The sequence below is a fragment of the Dermochelys coriacea genome, chromosome 1 (genome assembly GCF_009764565.3).
Source record: "Dermochelys coriacea isolate rDerCor1 chromosome 1, rDerCor1.pri.v4, whole genome shotgun sequence".
Taxonomy (NCBI): Eukaryota; Metazoa; Chordata; order Testudines; family Dermochelyidae; genus Dermochelys; species Dermochelys coriacea.
Window position 1 is genome coordinate 151,154,783 of NC_050068.2, and position 17,297 is coordinate 151,172,079.

Consider the following 17,297-nt stretch of genomic DNA (forward strand, 5'->3'; position numbering starts at 1 on the left):
AGAGGTCAGGCAAATCCAGAGTCTGAACATCTTCGAGAAACATTAAAAACCCTTTCTCTTTGAGAAAGCCTTTCCTCTATAAGTGATACTCACAGTTTGAACATCACTTTTATTCCCAAACTCATCTCCCAAAAACAAACTACCGGTACCTCAAGCAGAGTTTCTGACCCTGTAACGTGAGAAGTGCCAAAGTTTCCAGGAAATCCACTAGAGGCTTCAATATTCTATAGATTTAGGTGGAAGACGCTCAGATACTACAGTTATGAAAGGCAATATAATACTCTAAGAAAGCTAAATTGGAATATACTTTATCCATTTTAGCAGTCTTTGAACAGAATTGTCTTGGGCTTTGCTCTCCAAAAAAACAGAAATCAATTAAATTTATTTATGAAACAGCTTCGATTACAGTCAGGTAATAACCGAGTGCCCGTGTAATCTGGCCTCCTCAGTAAATCAAGCAGTCAGAGCGGTGAAGACGTGGAGCAAAATAAAATTGGTGGAAGTGGAATAGTATGAATACTCTATGGAAAAACTTAGACTATGGTTGGAAAACAAATGTATTGTTGTGAAAGATGATATAAGGAAATCCAGCATTATGGATGTCATAAATTCTCCTAGCTCAAATGATGGTAACTAATTTTAAATGAAGGGGTAAGTGCTCAGAATCTCAGAAAAAATATCAGGCCACTTATTGAAGTGCTTTAGATGCCTAAACATGGAGTTAGATGCTTAATTTAGGCATCCACTATAAACAAGGTTAACTGTAACCTCACAGAATGATGATGAAAAGATCAATTACTCAAGAACTGAATAGAGACACCCCCCACCCCACCAAATAACACTTGTGACGGGGCAAGACCAGATGGCTATGGAAGAGTAGTCTTATTGGGATCTGGGAAGTGGGCGGGTGAAGACCGTCCACTGCTAAAGGATCCCCCCCAGCCTAAAAGGGGGATCCACAGGACCTAGATATCCAAAAAATTCCAGGGGACAACTAATGAAAAAACAGGGACAGGAGTGCGGTCAAAGGGTCAAATGAAGGGAACCAGACGGGGACACCAAGCAGAAAACCCCGGACAGCGCCCACTACTCCTCAAAGACGTCAAGGGAGTCAGAGGACGCCGCCCAGAGGAACTCTGCCCGGATGCGTGAACGGACCGAGGATCGGAAATAGGCCCCACACTCACAGGGGACTCCATCGGCCAACCTCCTCACTCTGGTTTTATAGATGGCCATTTTTGCTAGGGCCAGGAGGAGGCTGACCAGGAGACCCCGTGACTTTGTGGGGCCACGGATAGGGAGTGCATAAATGAGAAGGTGAGGGGAGAAGTGTAACCAAAAACGTAATAAAATATTGGTGAGGAGCCGGAATAGGGGCTGCAGCATTGCACACTCCAAAAATATATGTGCCAGGGTATCCCTCACGCCGCTAAAGGGGCAGGTGTCTGGGATTGAGGTGAACCACGCCAAGTACAAGCCCGGGCTCAGGGCTACATGAAGGAGCCGCCAACTGACATCCCCGGCGGGCCTTGGGACTAAGGTGGAATATAGGCTGGTCCACCGGGGCTCCTCACCCTCCAAAGGTGGCAGGAGGTCCCGCCCTTTTGTATCGGGGTGAGACACGAGGGTGCGGGCGCGAAGAGTGTGGAGCACGAGCGTGTAGAGATGTTTTCTTGGCGCGGTTTGAAAGCAAACTGGCTGCATCTCATGCAGCCGGCTTCCAGTGAAAGGGTGAAGGGGTCGGTTGGGTCCACGGGGCAGGGGTCCAATTAAAAGGTCCGGCGGGCCGGGGGTAGCGGGTGGGCGGGGCGTACCCTCGTGCAGGACCCCGTCGAGATGAACCCGAGCAGCGGGCGGCAAAGCGGCCTTCACCTCCTGAAGTATGCACCGGGGAGTACAAGGTCTGGAAAGCCCCATGCGCTGAGCGAGCGTCAGGGGATCCAGCCAGTTTCCCCGGTCATAGTCCAGGAGATCTCCAACTCTTGTGACCTCTGCCAGGATCAACCTCTGGCGCACCGAGCGGGACTCCGCCACCTGCACAAGGAGCTGGGGATTGTGTAGCAGGGGCTCGGTGAGGAGATCTGCCCCCTCGGTGGCCGCCATGGACCTGGTCGTTGTAAAGAGTTTCCAGGTCCGAAGAAGGTCCTGGTAGAAGACCGGCAGCCCGGAGAGGTCTCGCGGAAGACATCTCGGATGGAAATAAAGGAGCTGCCGGTCATATCGGAGCCCTCGGAAGCGGCGCAGGAAGATGTGCGCCAGTATGTTCCACGCCGGACTACCTGCACCATAAAGGAGCCTCTGCAGGGTCTGGAGATGGAAAACATGGACCTGAGTAAGCAGACATTTTAGGCCCTGCCCTCCCTCCTCCAGAGGTAGATGGAGAACCCCTGCAGGGACTCAGTGCAGTCCTGAACAAAAGAACTCCAGAATCGATGTCCGGAGGATGGCCAGGAAACCCGGGGCCGGGACCAGGGTGTTGAGCCGGTACCAGAGCATGGACAGGACTAGTTGATTAAGCACTAGCGCTCTCCCTCGAAGGGAGAGGCACCGGAGTAGTCCTGTCCATTTCCGGAGCCGCTCTATCACCCCGCCCTCTAAATTCTGCCAGTTCTCCGGCGGAGAGGGATGCGTGACAGAAAGGTAAACGCCCAGGTAGAGCAGCGGACCCGTGCTCCACTGGATGGCCTGAAGTGCAGGTGGGAGGGAGCTTGCCTGCCGCCAGTCCCCTACCACCAAGCCAGAGCTCTTGACCCAGTTGACCCGTGCGGAGGAGGCTGCCGAATAGATGGCCTGGCAAGTCTCCACCAGCGCCAAGTCGACCGGGTCCTGGACCACGAGGAGCACGCCATCAGCGTATGCTGACAGGACCAGCCGCAGCTCTGGCTCCCGCAGCACCAACCCTGTCAACCTCCTTCGGAAGAGACAGAGGAAGGGCTCCATCGCCAGAGCGTACAGCTGGCCTGAGAGGGGGCACCCCTGCCATACTCCTTGCCCGAAGCTGACCGATTCGGTCAGGGTCCAGTTGAGCCTCACCAAACACTCTGCGGAGACGTACAGCACCCGGAGAAAATTCACAAACCTGGGTCCAAAGCCAAACGCTTGCAGAGTGCTCAGGAGATACCCGTGATCCACCCTGTCGAACGCCTTCTCCTGATATAAGGACAGGAGGGTGAACGACACACCATTCCTACACCCAAGTTCCAATAGGTCCCGGACCAGATATAGGTTGTCGAAGATGTTACGGCCGGGGATGGTGTAGGTCTGGTCTGGGTGGACGACGTCCGCCAGCACGGATCCTAGCCGCAGCGAAATGGCTTTTGCCACGACTCTGTAGTCCGTGCTGAGGAGCGAGACGGGACGCCAATTTCGTAAACCGCGGAGGTCCCCCTTCTTCGGCAAAAAGGTGAGCACGGCTCGCCTACAAGAAAGAGGGAGGACCCCGCTCTCCAAAGACTTGGCCCAGACGGTGACTAGGTCTGGGCCCAGGACGTCCCAGAACATGCAGTAGAACTCCACGGCCAGCCCATCCATGCCGGGAGATTTATTGGTGGGCATGCGACGGAGGGCTTCCGAGAACTCGGCCAGAGTGAGAGGCAGCTCTAGCCGGTCTCGGTCGCCCATGCTGACCGTCCGGAGCTCCTCCCAAAGCACTCTGCAAGCATTAGGATCGGTCGGATCCGGGGAGAATAGGCTTGCGTAGAAGGCTCTCGCCCTCCCGCACATCTCCACCGGATCCGTGAGGGGGGTGCCATCTTCTGCCAGGAGGCAGATGATATGGTTCTTAGCCCCCCTCTTTTTCTCCAGGGCATAGAAGAAGCGGGAGACACAATCCATCTCCCGAAGGAGACGGATGCGGGATCGAACAAAGGCACCCCGGGCCCGATGGTCCTCGAGGGTCCGGAGCTCCTCCCGCTTCTCCCGGCATGCTCCGCAGAGGGGTGGATCCTCGGGGCTGGCAGCCAGACACCTCTCCAGCTCTAAGACCTCCCGTTCCAACTGCTCTATCGCTGCATCCCTCCACCGGCTGGTGCCCCGGGTGTAGTCACGGCAGAAGAGCCGGGCGTGCACCTTCCCTAAGTCCCACCACCGCCGCGCCGAGAGAAAGGCATGCCGTTGCCCTCGCCAGGCCAGCCAGAACTCCCGGAAGGACGCCACGAAGCCCGCATCCTCCAGCAAGCTGTTGTTAAAATGCCAATAGGCCGGCCCCGGCCTCTCCGCGCAGAGGGAGGCTGTCATGGTGGCTATATGATGGTCAGAAAATGGGGCCGGCCAGATGCTGGAGGAGTGGGCTCGTGAAAGATGAAAGCATGATAAATAAATGCGATCCAACCGGGAGTGGCGCGACCGATGGGCCTCCACCCGGACAAAGGTGAACGTGGAAGTGTCATCTGGGTGGTGATCGCGCCAGACGTCCACCAGGGAGTGGTGTTCGACTATCTCCTGGAGAACGGCGACGGCGACGGCGGCCGGGCTCTGCTCGGTCCCCGAGCGGTCCTGCTCCTCAAGGGTGATGTTAAAGTCCCCTCCCAGGACCAGGCACTCCTGAGGATCCAAGGTGCCGAAGAAGGCGGACGCCTGCTGATAGAATTGCAGCCGCTCCGGGCTCGCTGCTGGGACATAGATGTTGACGAGGTTGACTACGAGCCCGTCCATGCGGACCCGGAGGTGCAGCAGGAGACCGGGCACAACCTCGGTGACCCCCAGCACCTCGGACCGTAGGTCGGGGAGAACAGGGTCGCCACTCCAGCCGTACGAACTGTGAGGTGGCTAAAGTAGACCCTGTCTCCCCAATCCAGCCGCCAGCTGTCTTCGGCGGTCGGATCCGTATGGGTCTCCTGCAGGAAAACCACAGAGTACCTCCCCTCTCGAAGGAAGGAGAGCACCTGGGACCTGCGGAGACCCATCCTACAGCCACGGGTGTTCAATATTGCGATGGTAAAGGGTGCCATGAGGAGGGCAGGGGATCCTCGCCGGCAGGCATGCTTGTGGCTCCCGGCGGGCCGCGCAGCAGTCCGTGACCCACCCCGTAGGTGAGTAAGGAGTCACGAAAGTGGCGGACCCGCTCGTAGGCCGTGGCGCCCTGCCTCCCGGTCCTTTTACCCTCCCCCATGAGGGCCCTTGCGGCCCGGAGGATTTGATTAAAGTCCCCCCCTTGGCTTGAGGGCAAGCTGGACTTTGTTGCAGGAGCCACGGACGTCTTCTAGAAACTCCCGCAACTCCTCTCGCAGCGCATGGGGGGCTGGGGTTATGGTCTGGTTACTCCCCGACGGGGCCCTTGGTACAGCCCTCTGGCCCAGCGAGATGGGCAGACAGGGTGCAGACCCCCGACGGGGCTCCTGATGGGTTGACCTGAATGCTGGAGCGATAGGGGGCGGCGGAGGGAGGATAGCAGCCCCTGGTGGGTCGGAACAGTTAAACACAAAGGCCACTCCCTGGGAGTCATCTGTTGGAAAGGGGAAGGAGACAGTCCCAGGGGTGGCAATAATATCTTGGGAGGTGGGCGGGATAAGGGCAGGGGTAGGGGTAGAGGTGAGAGTCTGGGTCGGGAGAGGGCTCTCACTGATGCCGGGCGCAAGCTCTCTGGTGGATTTGGCAGCCATGGCATCAGGAGGTAGAATTTCTTCTGTAGGGTCCTCTCCCGGGAAGGAGGTTGAATGCTCCTCACCAGTGAAGGATGCCCCTGGTGGCTCAGGTTCCAGCCGTGTGGCACTGGCCGTCGCCTCAGCGGCTCTCAGCGGGGTGCCCTCTGCAGACGGGTTGATGGAGGAGTCCAGGGGCTCCTCGGAGGTGGGAGCAGAAGCAACGATTAGGGGGAGGGAACATGGGGAAATGGGGGCTGGAGTGAAGTCACCCAGATCGAGGCCCGCTGGCATAGGATCGTCCTCCCCCTGGGTGACCGGGGTCAGACCCAGGGCCTCGATCTCCTCATATATAGACGGGAAATTGTTTTCCGCTACCCCGGGATTCTCCCCGCCGGCACCTGACGCGACGGTTGCTTCGGGGCACACTGGGGTTTCAGATGGTGCCTCGGGGGTCTTGGAGGGGAGGGACTCCCATGGAGGGGAGATACTGCCTTCCAGTGCTGCTACGTCTACCCCAGCCAGCTCTGATGGATGGAACACACCCGTGGGTAGAGCGGAAGGCTCGGCATCAGTGCCCCCCTTCCTGGTCTTCCGGGGGGCCTCCGCATCAGATGGGAGGAGCGGAGCTCGAGCCTTCCGCTTGCCCCGTTTCCCCTGGACTAGGGCCCAGCCCTCCATGGTATCATCCAGGGGCTGGCTAGCAGGGGTTGTGTCAGGGGGCAGAGGTGATGGCTCAGGGACTCGAGGGGGTAACGGTGGGGCAGCACAAGGGAGGGAAGATTCCCCTTGGGGCGGGCCCTCTCCCATGCTTGGCGGTGTCCCTGCCGCACCCTCCTCCACAGGCCTCGCCAGATTGCAAACAGCGGGGGCGGGGTTCTCCCGCTCGTCTGGGCATAGTTGGGGAGGTGCCCCTTGGGCCCGAGCGGGAGCAATGGTGGACTGGGGAGGAGGGGTGGTTTCAGGCGCCGGGCAGCCAGGGGTGTCGGCGATGACAGGGCCGGTGCCCTGCTGGGGCTCAGGGATCCCGGATGCCCCTCCTTCCCGGGCCAGGGGGCAGTCCCTCCGGACGTGCCCCATCGCCCGGCAGAGGTAGCACCGGGCCTCCCCCGTGGAGTAATGCACCCAGTAACGGGCCCCCTGGTAGGGTACTAGGAAGGACCCCTCCAGTGCCTCTCCGTCACGCGCCGCCGGCGGCAGTTGAAGCTGCACTTGCCGGCGGAATGAGAGGACGTGACGGAGGGCGGGGTCTTTGCAGCCCAACAGGAGAGGGCTGATGACAGAGATGGGCTTCCCCAAGGTAGAAAGGGCGGGTAACAGGGCGGCATTAGGGAGAAAGGGAGGGACGGAGGTTAGGACCAGGCGCACGCCCAGGTCCTCTAGCGGCTCTAGGGGGACAAAAACGCCCCCTACCGCCAGGCCATTCTCCACCGTCTCCTGGGCGGCGGCCTCCGATGTTAAGAAGAAGACGACCTTGCCATACATTTTGGAGGCCGCCACAATGGCCGTGGGCCCCACCACCCTCGCCAACGCCCGCACATAGGTCTCCACATGGGGCGAGGCAGGCACCAGGAGGCAACGAACACCATGCTTCCTGGTCATGGTGGGAAAGGGGCCCCGGCTGCTATAGATGGTAGTGGAGGCGGTGGGATGGAGAAATGACATAGCGGCAGGCGGGGGGCTGCCGCCACCTGGGCATATGCTCTGGGGGCCAGGGGAGGGACACCTGCAGAGCTGGTGGAGGGAACAGCGGGGAGGGGCGCCCCAAGTGGAGATGGGGCCGGGGCATTGGGGGCAGCCCTTGCAATGAAGGGCCTGGTCTTTTTAGCGGGGCCCTTCCCCTTCTTCTTCCCCTGGCCCTTCCCGCCGGCTGGGGGGACTCCCCCCGAATCTCAGGGGGTGAGAGACGTGGCAGCAGTGGAGGTCACCCCAGTGCCCGTCGCTGCTGGTGCCCCAGTGGGGGCGGTGGCAGATGGTTCGGCAGCGGAGGTAGAAGCTTGCGGGGGTGACGGAGGGGTCTCACCTGTCTCATCCCCCACCATCATGAGCAAGGAGGAAAGGGGGGACACCAGAAGGAGGAGGGGAGAGGGGAAGCAGGTCGACCACCCCTCTCCGCTAGGCTGCAGGCAGGGGAGGAGGGCGCCAAAAGGGGTGGGCTGGACGGGGGGCAATCAGGGGTTAGGGGTCAGTCAGCGACACAAGGTGGAATTCCGGCGCCTCTTGGTGCACTACGGGAGGGGGCGATACAACAACATTTGGGGTGCAGTGAAAGGGGTTGAAACTAAAATGGGGAATTGCACAAGCGCATGGGAGGGGGCATGGGCACACGGAGTGAGGGGCTAAGCGGTCTGGAGTTAGGGCAGGGAAACCAAGGGGCTAGCTTCAGAGGCTGGGGCGGGGCAAACAAAAAAAGGCTACAGAAGGAAATGGGCGGGGCAGGCAAAAAAACTGAAGCTAGTAAGGCAGGCTGGGGCAAAAGAGGAGGCAAAGCAAGTGGCAAAATGGGCAGGTAGTAAAGGGCAAAGCTGGGGGGTAGGCAGTCCAGGGGGGGCACATGTGCCCATGTGCACTTGCACAAGTCTTTTTTAGCTGGTTGCTGCTTCTGGCCCAAAGGGTGGAAATAGTGCGTGGCAAGCCAAGCAAGCAGCTGAGTCCAGAGGCAGGAGTGAGGCAGATGGTATACAGCCAGTGGGGGTAGTGGAGGGGGCAGTGGTGGTGGTAGTAGTGGTGGGGGTTGGGGGGGACACACAGATAGATTGGGGGGCAGCTCCACGCCACACCCCGTGTCCCTGAAAACACAGTCAAGACCCCCACCACAAGAGCACAGTTTGAAAATTACTCAGTCTTAGGCCCCCTCCACGGTGGTCTGCAAAGTCTCTAGGTGCTCCCCCACTGGTAGATGGTCCTCTTCTTCTCCTCCTCGGGCTTCAGCAGCTCCAGGTAGCAGACTCCACAGCAGCAGCAGCAGCTCCAGGAACTCCAGGTGGTGGTCCAGGCAGGCAGAAACTCTCAGGTGGTGGTGCTGGTGGTGGTATCCACAACAGCAGTGGCTGGGGTCCCTCACTCCTCCTCTCTGGGGAGTGGGCTAGCAGCCCCCGCCCCGGGGCTGCAGTTGGAGCAGTAGCAGCACCCGAGAGTGGGGGGTCTAGCAACCAGATAGCAGAGAACGGGGGGGGGGTGTCTGGTCCAGCCAGGGGAGCAGCTGGAGCAGCAGGGATAGCTTAGGGCCCAGCAGCAGGAGTAGCAGCTTCCCACCTCCCTCCAAGCTAGAAGGCTATGGGAGAGCAGTGGGGGAGAGAGAGAGAGAGAGAGATTCGGTCCAGGCTAAACAAATCCCTGGTGTCAGGGTAAGTGAAATGGCAGCTGCTCCAGGTCAATTAAGACACCTGGGGCCAATTAAGAATTTTCCAGAAGGCAGGGAGAAGGCTAGGTTGATTGGGACACTTGAAGCCAATCAGGGGCTGGCTGAAACTAGTTAAAAGCCTCCCAGTCAGTCAGGTGGGTGTGCATGTCAGGAGCTGTGGGAAGAAGTTGTGCGGTTGGAGAGGCTGAGTAGTACACACCATATCAGGCACAAGGAAGGAGGTCCTGAGGTAAGGGTGAAGTGGAGCTTGAGGAAGCGAGGGCTACTGGGGGGGGAAGTAGCCCAGGGAATTGTACATGTTATGTTTCTAAAAGGTCATAGTTGATATTAGGGTCCCTGGGCTGGAGCCTGGAGTAGAGGGTGGGCCTGAGCTCCCCCTCCCCTTTGCCCCCTGATTAATCACTGAGACTGGGAGAGAACAGAGACTGTGCAAGGAAGGATAATTTCTCCTCACCTTCCTCGCTGGCTTATGATGAAAATGTCTCAGTAGACTGTGACCCTTGTCTCTAGAGAAAGAAGGGTTATGTGGAGGGTCACAGTGAGCCTCTGAGGCTAATGAAATCCGCCAGGAAACGCGAGACCCACGGAGGCAAGGACAGAGCTTTGTCAGGAATGGGACTTTGTTCACAGAGTGGTGGAAGAAAATGGTTTTTAAAAAAAAAAGTGCAATGGGGTTTTGGATTTTTTTTTTGTTTTGGTTTGTTTGTTTGTTTGCTTTGTACCAAAATGAAGGAGATGGTAAGAGCTCTGGTACAAGCCATGGCAGCCCAATAGGAGGCCGCCCGGGTTCAGGCAATGGCATAACAGGAGTCTATGCAGCTACAGCAGGAAACTAATTATTGATGAGCTAGGCGACCCAAGATCATGCCCTCTTGAGAGAGGTGGTGGACCAGCTGAACATCCTCACCACCCAGGCCCGGGGGTCCGACGGGACACAAACCCTGAGGGCCACTGGTTGTCTGCCAAAAGATAACATCAGGAGATGACATGGAGGCATATCTCCTCTCGTTTGAAAGGAATGCTCAGCGTGAGGCACGGCCCCAGGAGCAGTAGGCCAGCACTCTCGCCCCTTTTTTGTGTGGAGAGGCCCAGAAGGCCTACTTTGACTTGCCTACCATGGATGCCACTGACTATACCCATCTGAACGCAGAGATCCTAACATGATCGGGATAATGGCAGCGGTAAGGGCCCAGAGATTCCATGAGTGGAAATACCAGGAGAACAAACCCCCGAGATCCCAGCTATTCGACCTCATATACCTTGCACGAAAGTGGTTACAGCCCGAGGTGTGCAGGCCGGAGGAGATTTTGGAGACCCTGGTCATAGACCATTACATGTGGGGACTGCAGCCACATCTCCACAAATGGTAGGCCAGAACGATCCGTCCACGTATGACGAGATGATCATGCTGGTAGAAAAACAGATGACAGCCAGGGAACTGACCCGACTACCCAAGGAAGGCCCCTTTCGAAGCAGGCACCCGACCCCAACCCTGGAAGGTTGGGCAGCCAAACCCCCAGGGAGCCCTAGGTGGAAGAAGGGGCGGGCCGAAAACCAGCAGGGACCACAGAAGGAAGGGATTGGCCTGAGTGGGGGGAACCCCGAGACTAAAACCCCTAACCCCCGGGATATGGGAGTGATTAAAAGCAATTATAGATGTTATGCATGTGGGGAGTGGGGACACATAGCAGCACAGTGTCCCAGAACCTAAGAACCTATGCAATGTAACTTGGGGGATTGGGAGGTCCTATGCTCCCTTATCCACCTCGCAGGAGTCGCATTAGCCCCACATAATTACACCAGGCCAGTGAGGATAAATGGAGCAGAGACTACAGCGCTTGTGGACTCTGGGAGTGCTATCACCCTCATGTCGGGTAAGCTGGTAAAAAGTAGTCAGCTGCTACAAGCCAAACGCGTAGCAGTGATGTGCGTGCATGGGGCCGTGAGCCATTACCCCACCATCCCAGTGGAGATAGAGGTTCAGGGAAACCCCATTGAGGTGACCGTGGGCGTAGTTCCTAAACTCCCATATCCTGTAGTCATTGGGAGGGACTATCCAGGGTTTGATCATTTACTCCCCCCGGAGAGGCTGGAGGGAGGTGGGGACCCTGAGGACAGCGACTCCTCACTGAGGGAATGTCAACCCCCGATGTTCGCTGAGATTTCTCAGGATCTGTTCTTGGCCCCCTGAAAAACAAAAGAAGAAAGGAAGGCCGCAAAGGCCTTGGGAACCCGGATCCTGACCCCAGGGCCAGAAGACCTCCCTAGTAGGCAGATAGACGTAAGCAGCCAACAGAGAAACTTCCACCACAGAAGGTGAGCCAGAAGCTGCCCCCAGCCATGATGGCGGGGAGCCATTGGAAGAAGCAGAAGCCAGCCCCTGGGAGCTTGGGCTCATTAGTCCTGGGAGAGAGACTTTTTGGCGGGACCAGGAGGAGAACCCCAGATATGATAACGCCAGGAAAAAAAGGTGGCCAAGATCGATGGGATACCCGTGGATGGAAAGGTGCGGAGTCCCGGACCTTCTTTGTAGTGAAGAAAGATCTCCTGTACCATGTGGTGCAAATGCAGGACCAAGAGACGCAACAACTTCTGGTGCCACAAGCACATCAAAAAGCCATATTGAGTCTCGCCCACAGTCACCTGTTTGGAGGACACCTAGGGGTAGAGAAAACCCAGGCACGGATCCTGTGGAGGTTTTTCTGGCCAGGAGTACATGAAGATGTCCAGAGATACTGCACCTCTTGTCCAGAATGTCAGTTACTTAGCCCTCACGCACACTTGCAGGCTCCTTTGATATCTCTTCCAATAATAGAGATTCCTTTCGAATGGGTAGCCATGGATCTGATAGGGCACCTAGAGAAGACAGCTTGGGGCCACCAACATGTGCTTGTTGTACTGGACTATGCAACTCGGTACCCGGTAGCTGTTCCCCTGTGCAACACAGCTTCCAAGACAATAGCTAAGGAGCTAGTATAGATCTTTGCCCAGGTTTGGCTACCCAAGGAGATATTGACAGATCAACGGATACCTTTCGTGTCCAAGTTGATGAAAGATCTCTGTTCATTGCTTCATGTACAAGCCCTATGGACCTCTGTATACCACCTGCAAACAGATGGCCTTGTGGAAAGGTTCAATAGGACCCTCAAGGCCATGATCAGGAAAGTAGTGAGCTGGGATGGGAAAGATTGGGATACCCTATTGCCTTACCTCATGTTCGCCATCCGGGAGGTTCCGCAAGCCTCCACGGGTTTCTCTCCATTCAAACCACTATATGGGCGCCACCCTCAGGGAATATTGGATATAGCCAGAGAAGCCTGGGAAGAGGAGCCAAATCCCGGAAGGAACATAGTTGAGCATGTACTGCAGATGAGAGATCGGATAACCCAAGTTACGCCCATTGTATGGGAACACTTGGAGAGAGCACAGGAGACTCAATGAACCCATTATAACCACCAAGCAAAGCTTCGACGGTTCCAGCCAGGGGATCGGGTGATGGTACTGTTGCCCACAGCAGAAAGTAAGCTGTTGGCCCAGTGGCAGGGACCCTACAAAATAATCAAAGCTGTGGGAGAGATCATCTGGAAGAAGATCAGAGGCTTTGTGCCAAAGTTCAGAAGTCCAAAGTTCAGGAAGAGCATGTGGTTTGGACATCTATTAGGGAAGGATCTATAAATGGAGATTCCCTATGTCCTAATAAGTAGGAGAGGATGGAAAATAATAAAATACAAGGAGGATCTGATGAGAAACAGTCACATGAAAAAAAAAGTCCCATTCAATTAAATCATGCAATAAGGGACAGCCAAAAAATGACAAGTTTTTAAAATGCTTATATATCAATGCTAAAAGTCTAAATAATAAGATGGGTAAACTAGAGTGCCAAGTATTAAATGAGGATATTGATATAATAGGCATCACACAAATCTGGTGGAATGAGGATAATCAATGGGACACAGTAATACCAGGGTATAAAATATATCAGAAGGACAGAACAGGTTGTACTGGAGGGGGAGTAGCACTATATGTGAAAGAAAGCATAGAATCAAATGAAGTAAAAGTCTTAAATGAACTAAATTGTACTATAGAGAATCTCTATGGATAGTAATTCCATACTTGAAAAATAAGAATATAGCAGTAAGGCTATATTACAGACCACCTGACCAGGATGGTGTTAGTGACTCTGAAATGCTCAGGGAGATTAGAGAGGCTATTAAAATAAAAAACTCAATAATAATAATGGGGGATTTCAACTATCCCCATATTGACTGGTACATATCATCTCAGGAAGGGATGCTGAGAGAAAGTTTCTTGGCACCTTAAATGACTGCTTCTTGGAGCAGCTAGTCCTGGAACCCACAAATGGAGAGGCAATTCTTGATTTAGTCCTAAGTGGAGCCCAGGATCAGGTCCAAGAAGTGAATATATTTGGACCACCTGGTAATAGTGACCATAATATAATTAAATTTAACATCCCTGTGGCGGGGAAAACTCCAGAGCGGCCCAACACTGTAGCATTTAATTTCAGAAAGGGGAACTACACGAAAATGAGGAGGTTAGTGAAACAGAAATTAAAAGGTTCAGTACCAAAAGTAAAATCTCCGCAAGCTGCATGGAAACTTTTTAAAGACACCATAATAGAGGCTCAACTTAAATGTATACCCCAATTTAAAAAACATAAGAGAACCAAAAAACAGCCACTGTGGTTAAACAACAAAGTAAAAGAAGCAGTGAGAGGCAAAAAAGCATCCTTTAAAAAGTGGAAGATAAATCCTAATGAGAAAATAGAAAAGAGCATAAACTCTAGAATGAAGGGTAAAAATATAATTAGAAAGACCAAAAACGAATCTGAAGAACAGCCAGCCAAAGACTCCAAAAGTAACAGCTAAAAAATTTTTTAAATACATCAGAAGCAGAAACTGCTAAACCACCAGTGGGGCCACTGGATGATTGAGATGCTAAAGGAGCACTCAAAGACTATAATTTATGGCCATTGAGGAGAAACTAAATGAATTCTTTGCATCAGTCTTCACTGTTGAAGATGTGAGCGAGATTCCCAAACCTGAGCCATTCTTTTTGGGTGACAGATCTGAGGAATTGTCCCCAATTGAGGTGTCATTAGAGGAGGTTTTGGAACAAACTGATAAACTAAACACTAATAAGTCTCCAGGACCTGATGGTATTCACCCAAGAGTTCTGAAGGAACTCAAAGGTGAAATTGCAGGACTACTAACTGTCATCTGTAACCTATCATTTAATTCAGTATCTGTACCAAATGACTGGAGGATAGCTAATGTGACGCCAATTTTTAAAAAGAGCTCCAGAGGTGACCCTGGCAACTACAGGCCAGTAAGCTTCACTTTAGTACCGGGCAAATTGGTTGAAACTATCATAAAGAACAAAATTGTCAGACACATAGTGTTAGGAAATAGTCAGCATGGTTTTTGTAAAGGGAAATCATGCCTCACCAATCTACTAGAATTCTTTGAGGGGGTCAACAAGCATGCAGACAAAGGAGATCCAGTGGATATAGCAGGAGTCAGCAACCTTTCAGAAGTGGTGTGCTGAGTCTTCATTTATTCACTCTAATGTAAGGTTTTGTGTGCCAGTAATACATTAATGTTTTTAGAAGATCTTTTTCTAAAAGTCTATAATATATAACTAAACTATTGTTGTAAAGTAAATAAGGTTTTTAAAATGTTTAAGAAGCTTCATTTAAAATTTAAATTAAAATGCAGAGCTGCCGCCCCACCCCGACCGGTGGCCAGGACCTGGGCAGCGTGAGTGCCACTGAAAAATCAGCTCACGTGCCACCTTCAGCACACATGCCATAGGTTGCCTACCCCTGGAATATAGTGTATTTAGATTTTCAGAAAGCCTTTGATAAGGTCCCTCACCAAAGGCTCTTAAGCAAAATAAGCAGTCATGGGATAGGAGGGAAGGTGGTCTCATGAATTGGTAACTGGTTAAAAGATAGGAAACAAAGGGTACAAATAAATGGTCAGTTTTCAGAATAGAGAGAGATCAGTTTCCCCCAGGGATCTGTACTGGGCCCAGTCCTATTTAACATATTCATAAATGATCCGGAAAAAGGGGTAAACAGTGAGGTGGCAAAATTTGCAGATGATACAAAACTACTCAAGATAGTTAAGTCCCAGGAATACTGCAAAGAGCTACAAAAGGATCTGACAAAACTGAGTGACTGGGCAACAAAATGGCAGATGAAATTTAATGTTGATAAATGCAAAGTTATGCACATTGGAAAACAATCCTAACTATACATATACAGTGATGGGGTATAAATTAGAAGTTACCACTCAAGAAAGAGATCTTGGAGTCATTGGGAATAGTTCTCTGAAATCATCTACTCAATGTGCAGCAGCAGTCAAAAAAGCAAACAATGTTGGGAATCATCAAGAAAGGGATTGATAATAAGACAGAAAATATCCTATTGTCTCTATATAAATCCATGGTAGTCCCACACCTTGAATACTGCATGCAGATATGGTCGCCCCATCTCAGAAAAGATATACTGGAATTGGAAAAGGTTCAGAAAAGGGCAACAAAAATTATTAAGGGGGTATAGAATGGTTTCTGTATGAGGAGAGATTAATAAGACTGGGACTTTTCAGCTTGGAAAAGAGGCGACTAAGGGGGGAGATGATAGAGGTCTATAAAATCATGAGTGGTATAGAGAAAGTAAAGAAGAAAGTGTTATTTACTCCTTCTCATAATACAAGAACAAGGGGCCACCAATGAAATTAATAGGTAGCAGGTTTAAAACAAATACAAAGAAAGTATTTTTTCACGCAATGCACAGTCAACCTCTGGAACTCCTTGCCAGAGGGTGTTGTGAAGGCCAATACTATAACGGGGTTCAAAAGGGAGCTAAACAGATTCATGGAAAATAAGTCCATCAATGGCTATTAGCCAGGGTGGGCAGGAATGGTGACCCTAGCCTCTGTTTGCCAGAAGCTGGGATTGGGTGACAGGGCATGGATCACTTGATGATAACCTGTCTGTTCATTCCCTTTGGGGCACCTGCCATTGGCCACTGTCAAAGGACAGGATACTGGGCTTGATGGACCTTTGGTCTGACCCAGTACGATCGTTCTTATGCAAGTACAAATTTAGTTTTGAAAACTTGATCAATATGCGTAACAGTGACAATGGATTTGGAGGGCGGGGGCGTTATAATGAAAGGGTTTATAGGATTTTCTGACTAATAGCTTGTGTTTAAAATGTATTAATAATAAACATATTTCAAAGACTGTTTACAATGCTTTACTTTAGTTTCAGTGTTTTGAGAACATTAAATGTTTATTATAGCCCATATGTTTTCTCATCTGCAATGGAAAGAAACAAAAAGGAAAATCCAAAACCTTCAGGGTTTTATATACAATAGCCCTGCAGTTTACCTCTGTACAATGTTTTGGGGTTTTTGCCCCAAATTACAAAAATATAATGTATTTGTGTCCACTTTTAAAACAGAGTCCCCACAACCATGACAACTTACTACCTCCTCCCACCCCACCCCTCCCCCCGGTGCAGGAGATGGGAGAAGGTGAGAGCCAGCAAAGAGTGACCTGTGTAGTAGCAGCACCTCCTCCTCCTCCTCCTCCTCCCCCCCTTTGCTACCCTTGGACCAGAGGATGGGGAAAGGCCAAGGGAGCACATTGCATCAGGGCAGCAGTTTGCAACATTACACGGGCACCCCGCGCGCCGGCCCCGGAGCCCGCCCCTGCCGCCTGCCCGAAGCGAATGCGGGGACCCGCCGCGGGCAGCCCCGGCCCCGGCTCTCCCATGTCCCAGGGGCTCCCTAGCGGGGGCAGCCCAGCGCCGCGGGGCACCTCACCTGGGCGCGGCGCGGCGGCAGCAGCTGGAGGCGGCGGCTCCCCGGCTGCAGGTTCTGGACCCTGAGCAGCGCCCGGTACCGGCCCCCGGGCACCGCGTCCACGAAGCGCAGCTCGGCCGGGCAGAGACGCAGCCCGGCCACGTCCCGCGGCCCCGCCATGGCCCCGCGCAGCGCCCGCGTCCCCGGGCGCCTGGAAACGCAGCCCGCCGCGGGCACGAACGAAGGAGCCGGCACCGCTTGGAAACGGTCGCCGGGCAACGAAAACAGAACCCTGATTGGACGAGAGGATGAGCGGAGCTTCCAATCCAACCAATGGGACGAGACGCTCCGGGCTGAGTCTCAGTTGCCCCCACCTCACAGAGTCCCAGGGGCTCAGGGGAAAGTTCCAGCCTCCAAACTCCAACCCCCCCCCCCCCGCCGAGCCCAGGCCGGGGGCGTGTGGCGCACACACCCCATATGTGACCCCCCCCCGCCTCTCTGTGCTTTGGGGGCTGGGGAGGGT

General features: G+C 53.6%; 1 protein-coding gene across 2 annotated transcripts in view; it reads right to left on the bottom strand.

The window, feature by feature from the left end:
- The window catches only part of CFAP47 (cilia and flagella associated protein 47), a 638,800-nt gene extending 621,752 nt beyond the window's left edge, over positions 1–17,048 (bottom strand). The window contains exon 1 of one of the 2 annotated variants that reach the window (XM_043505538.1): positions 16,796–17,048. In XM_043505538.1, the coding sequence (XP_043361473.1) occupies positions 16,796–16,954 (159 nt within the window). In that variant the 5' untranslated portion in view covers positions 16,955–17,048. The remainder of the gene's footprint in view (positions 1–16,795) is intronic. The other variant, XM_043505542.1, reaches the window with a different exon arrangement.
- Positions 17,049–17,297: the final 249 nt, after the last annotated feature.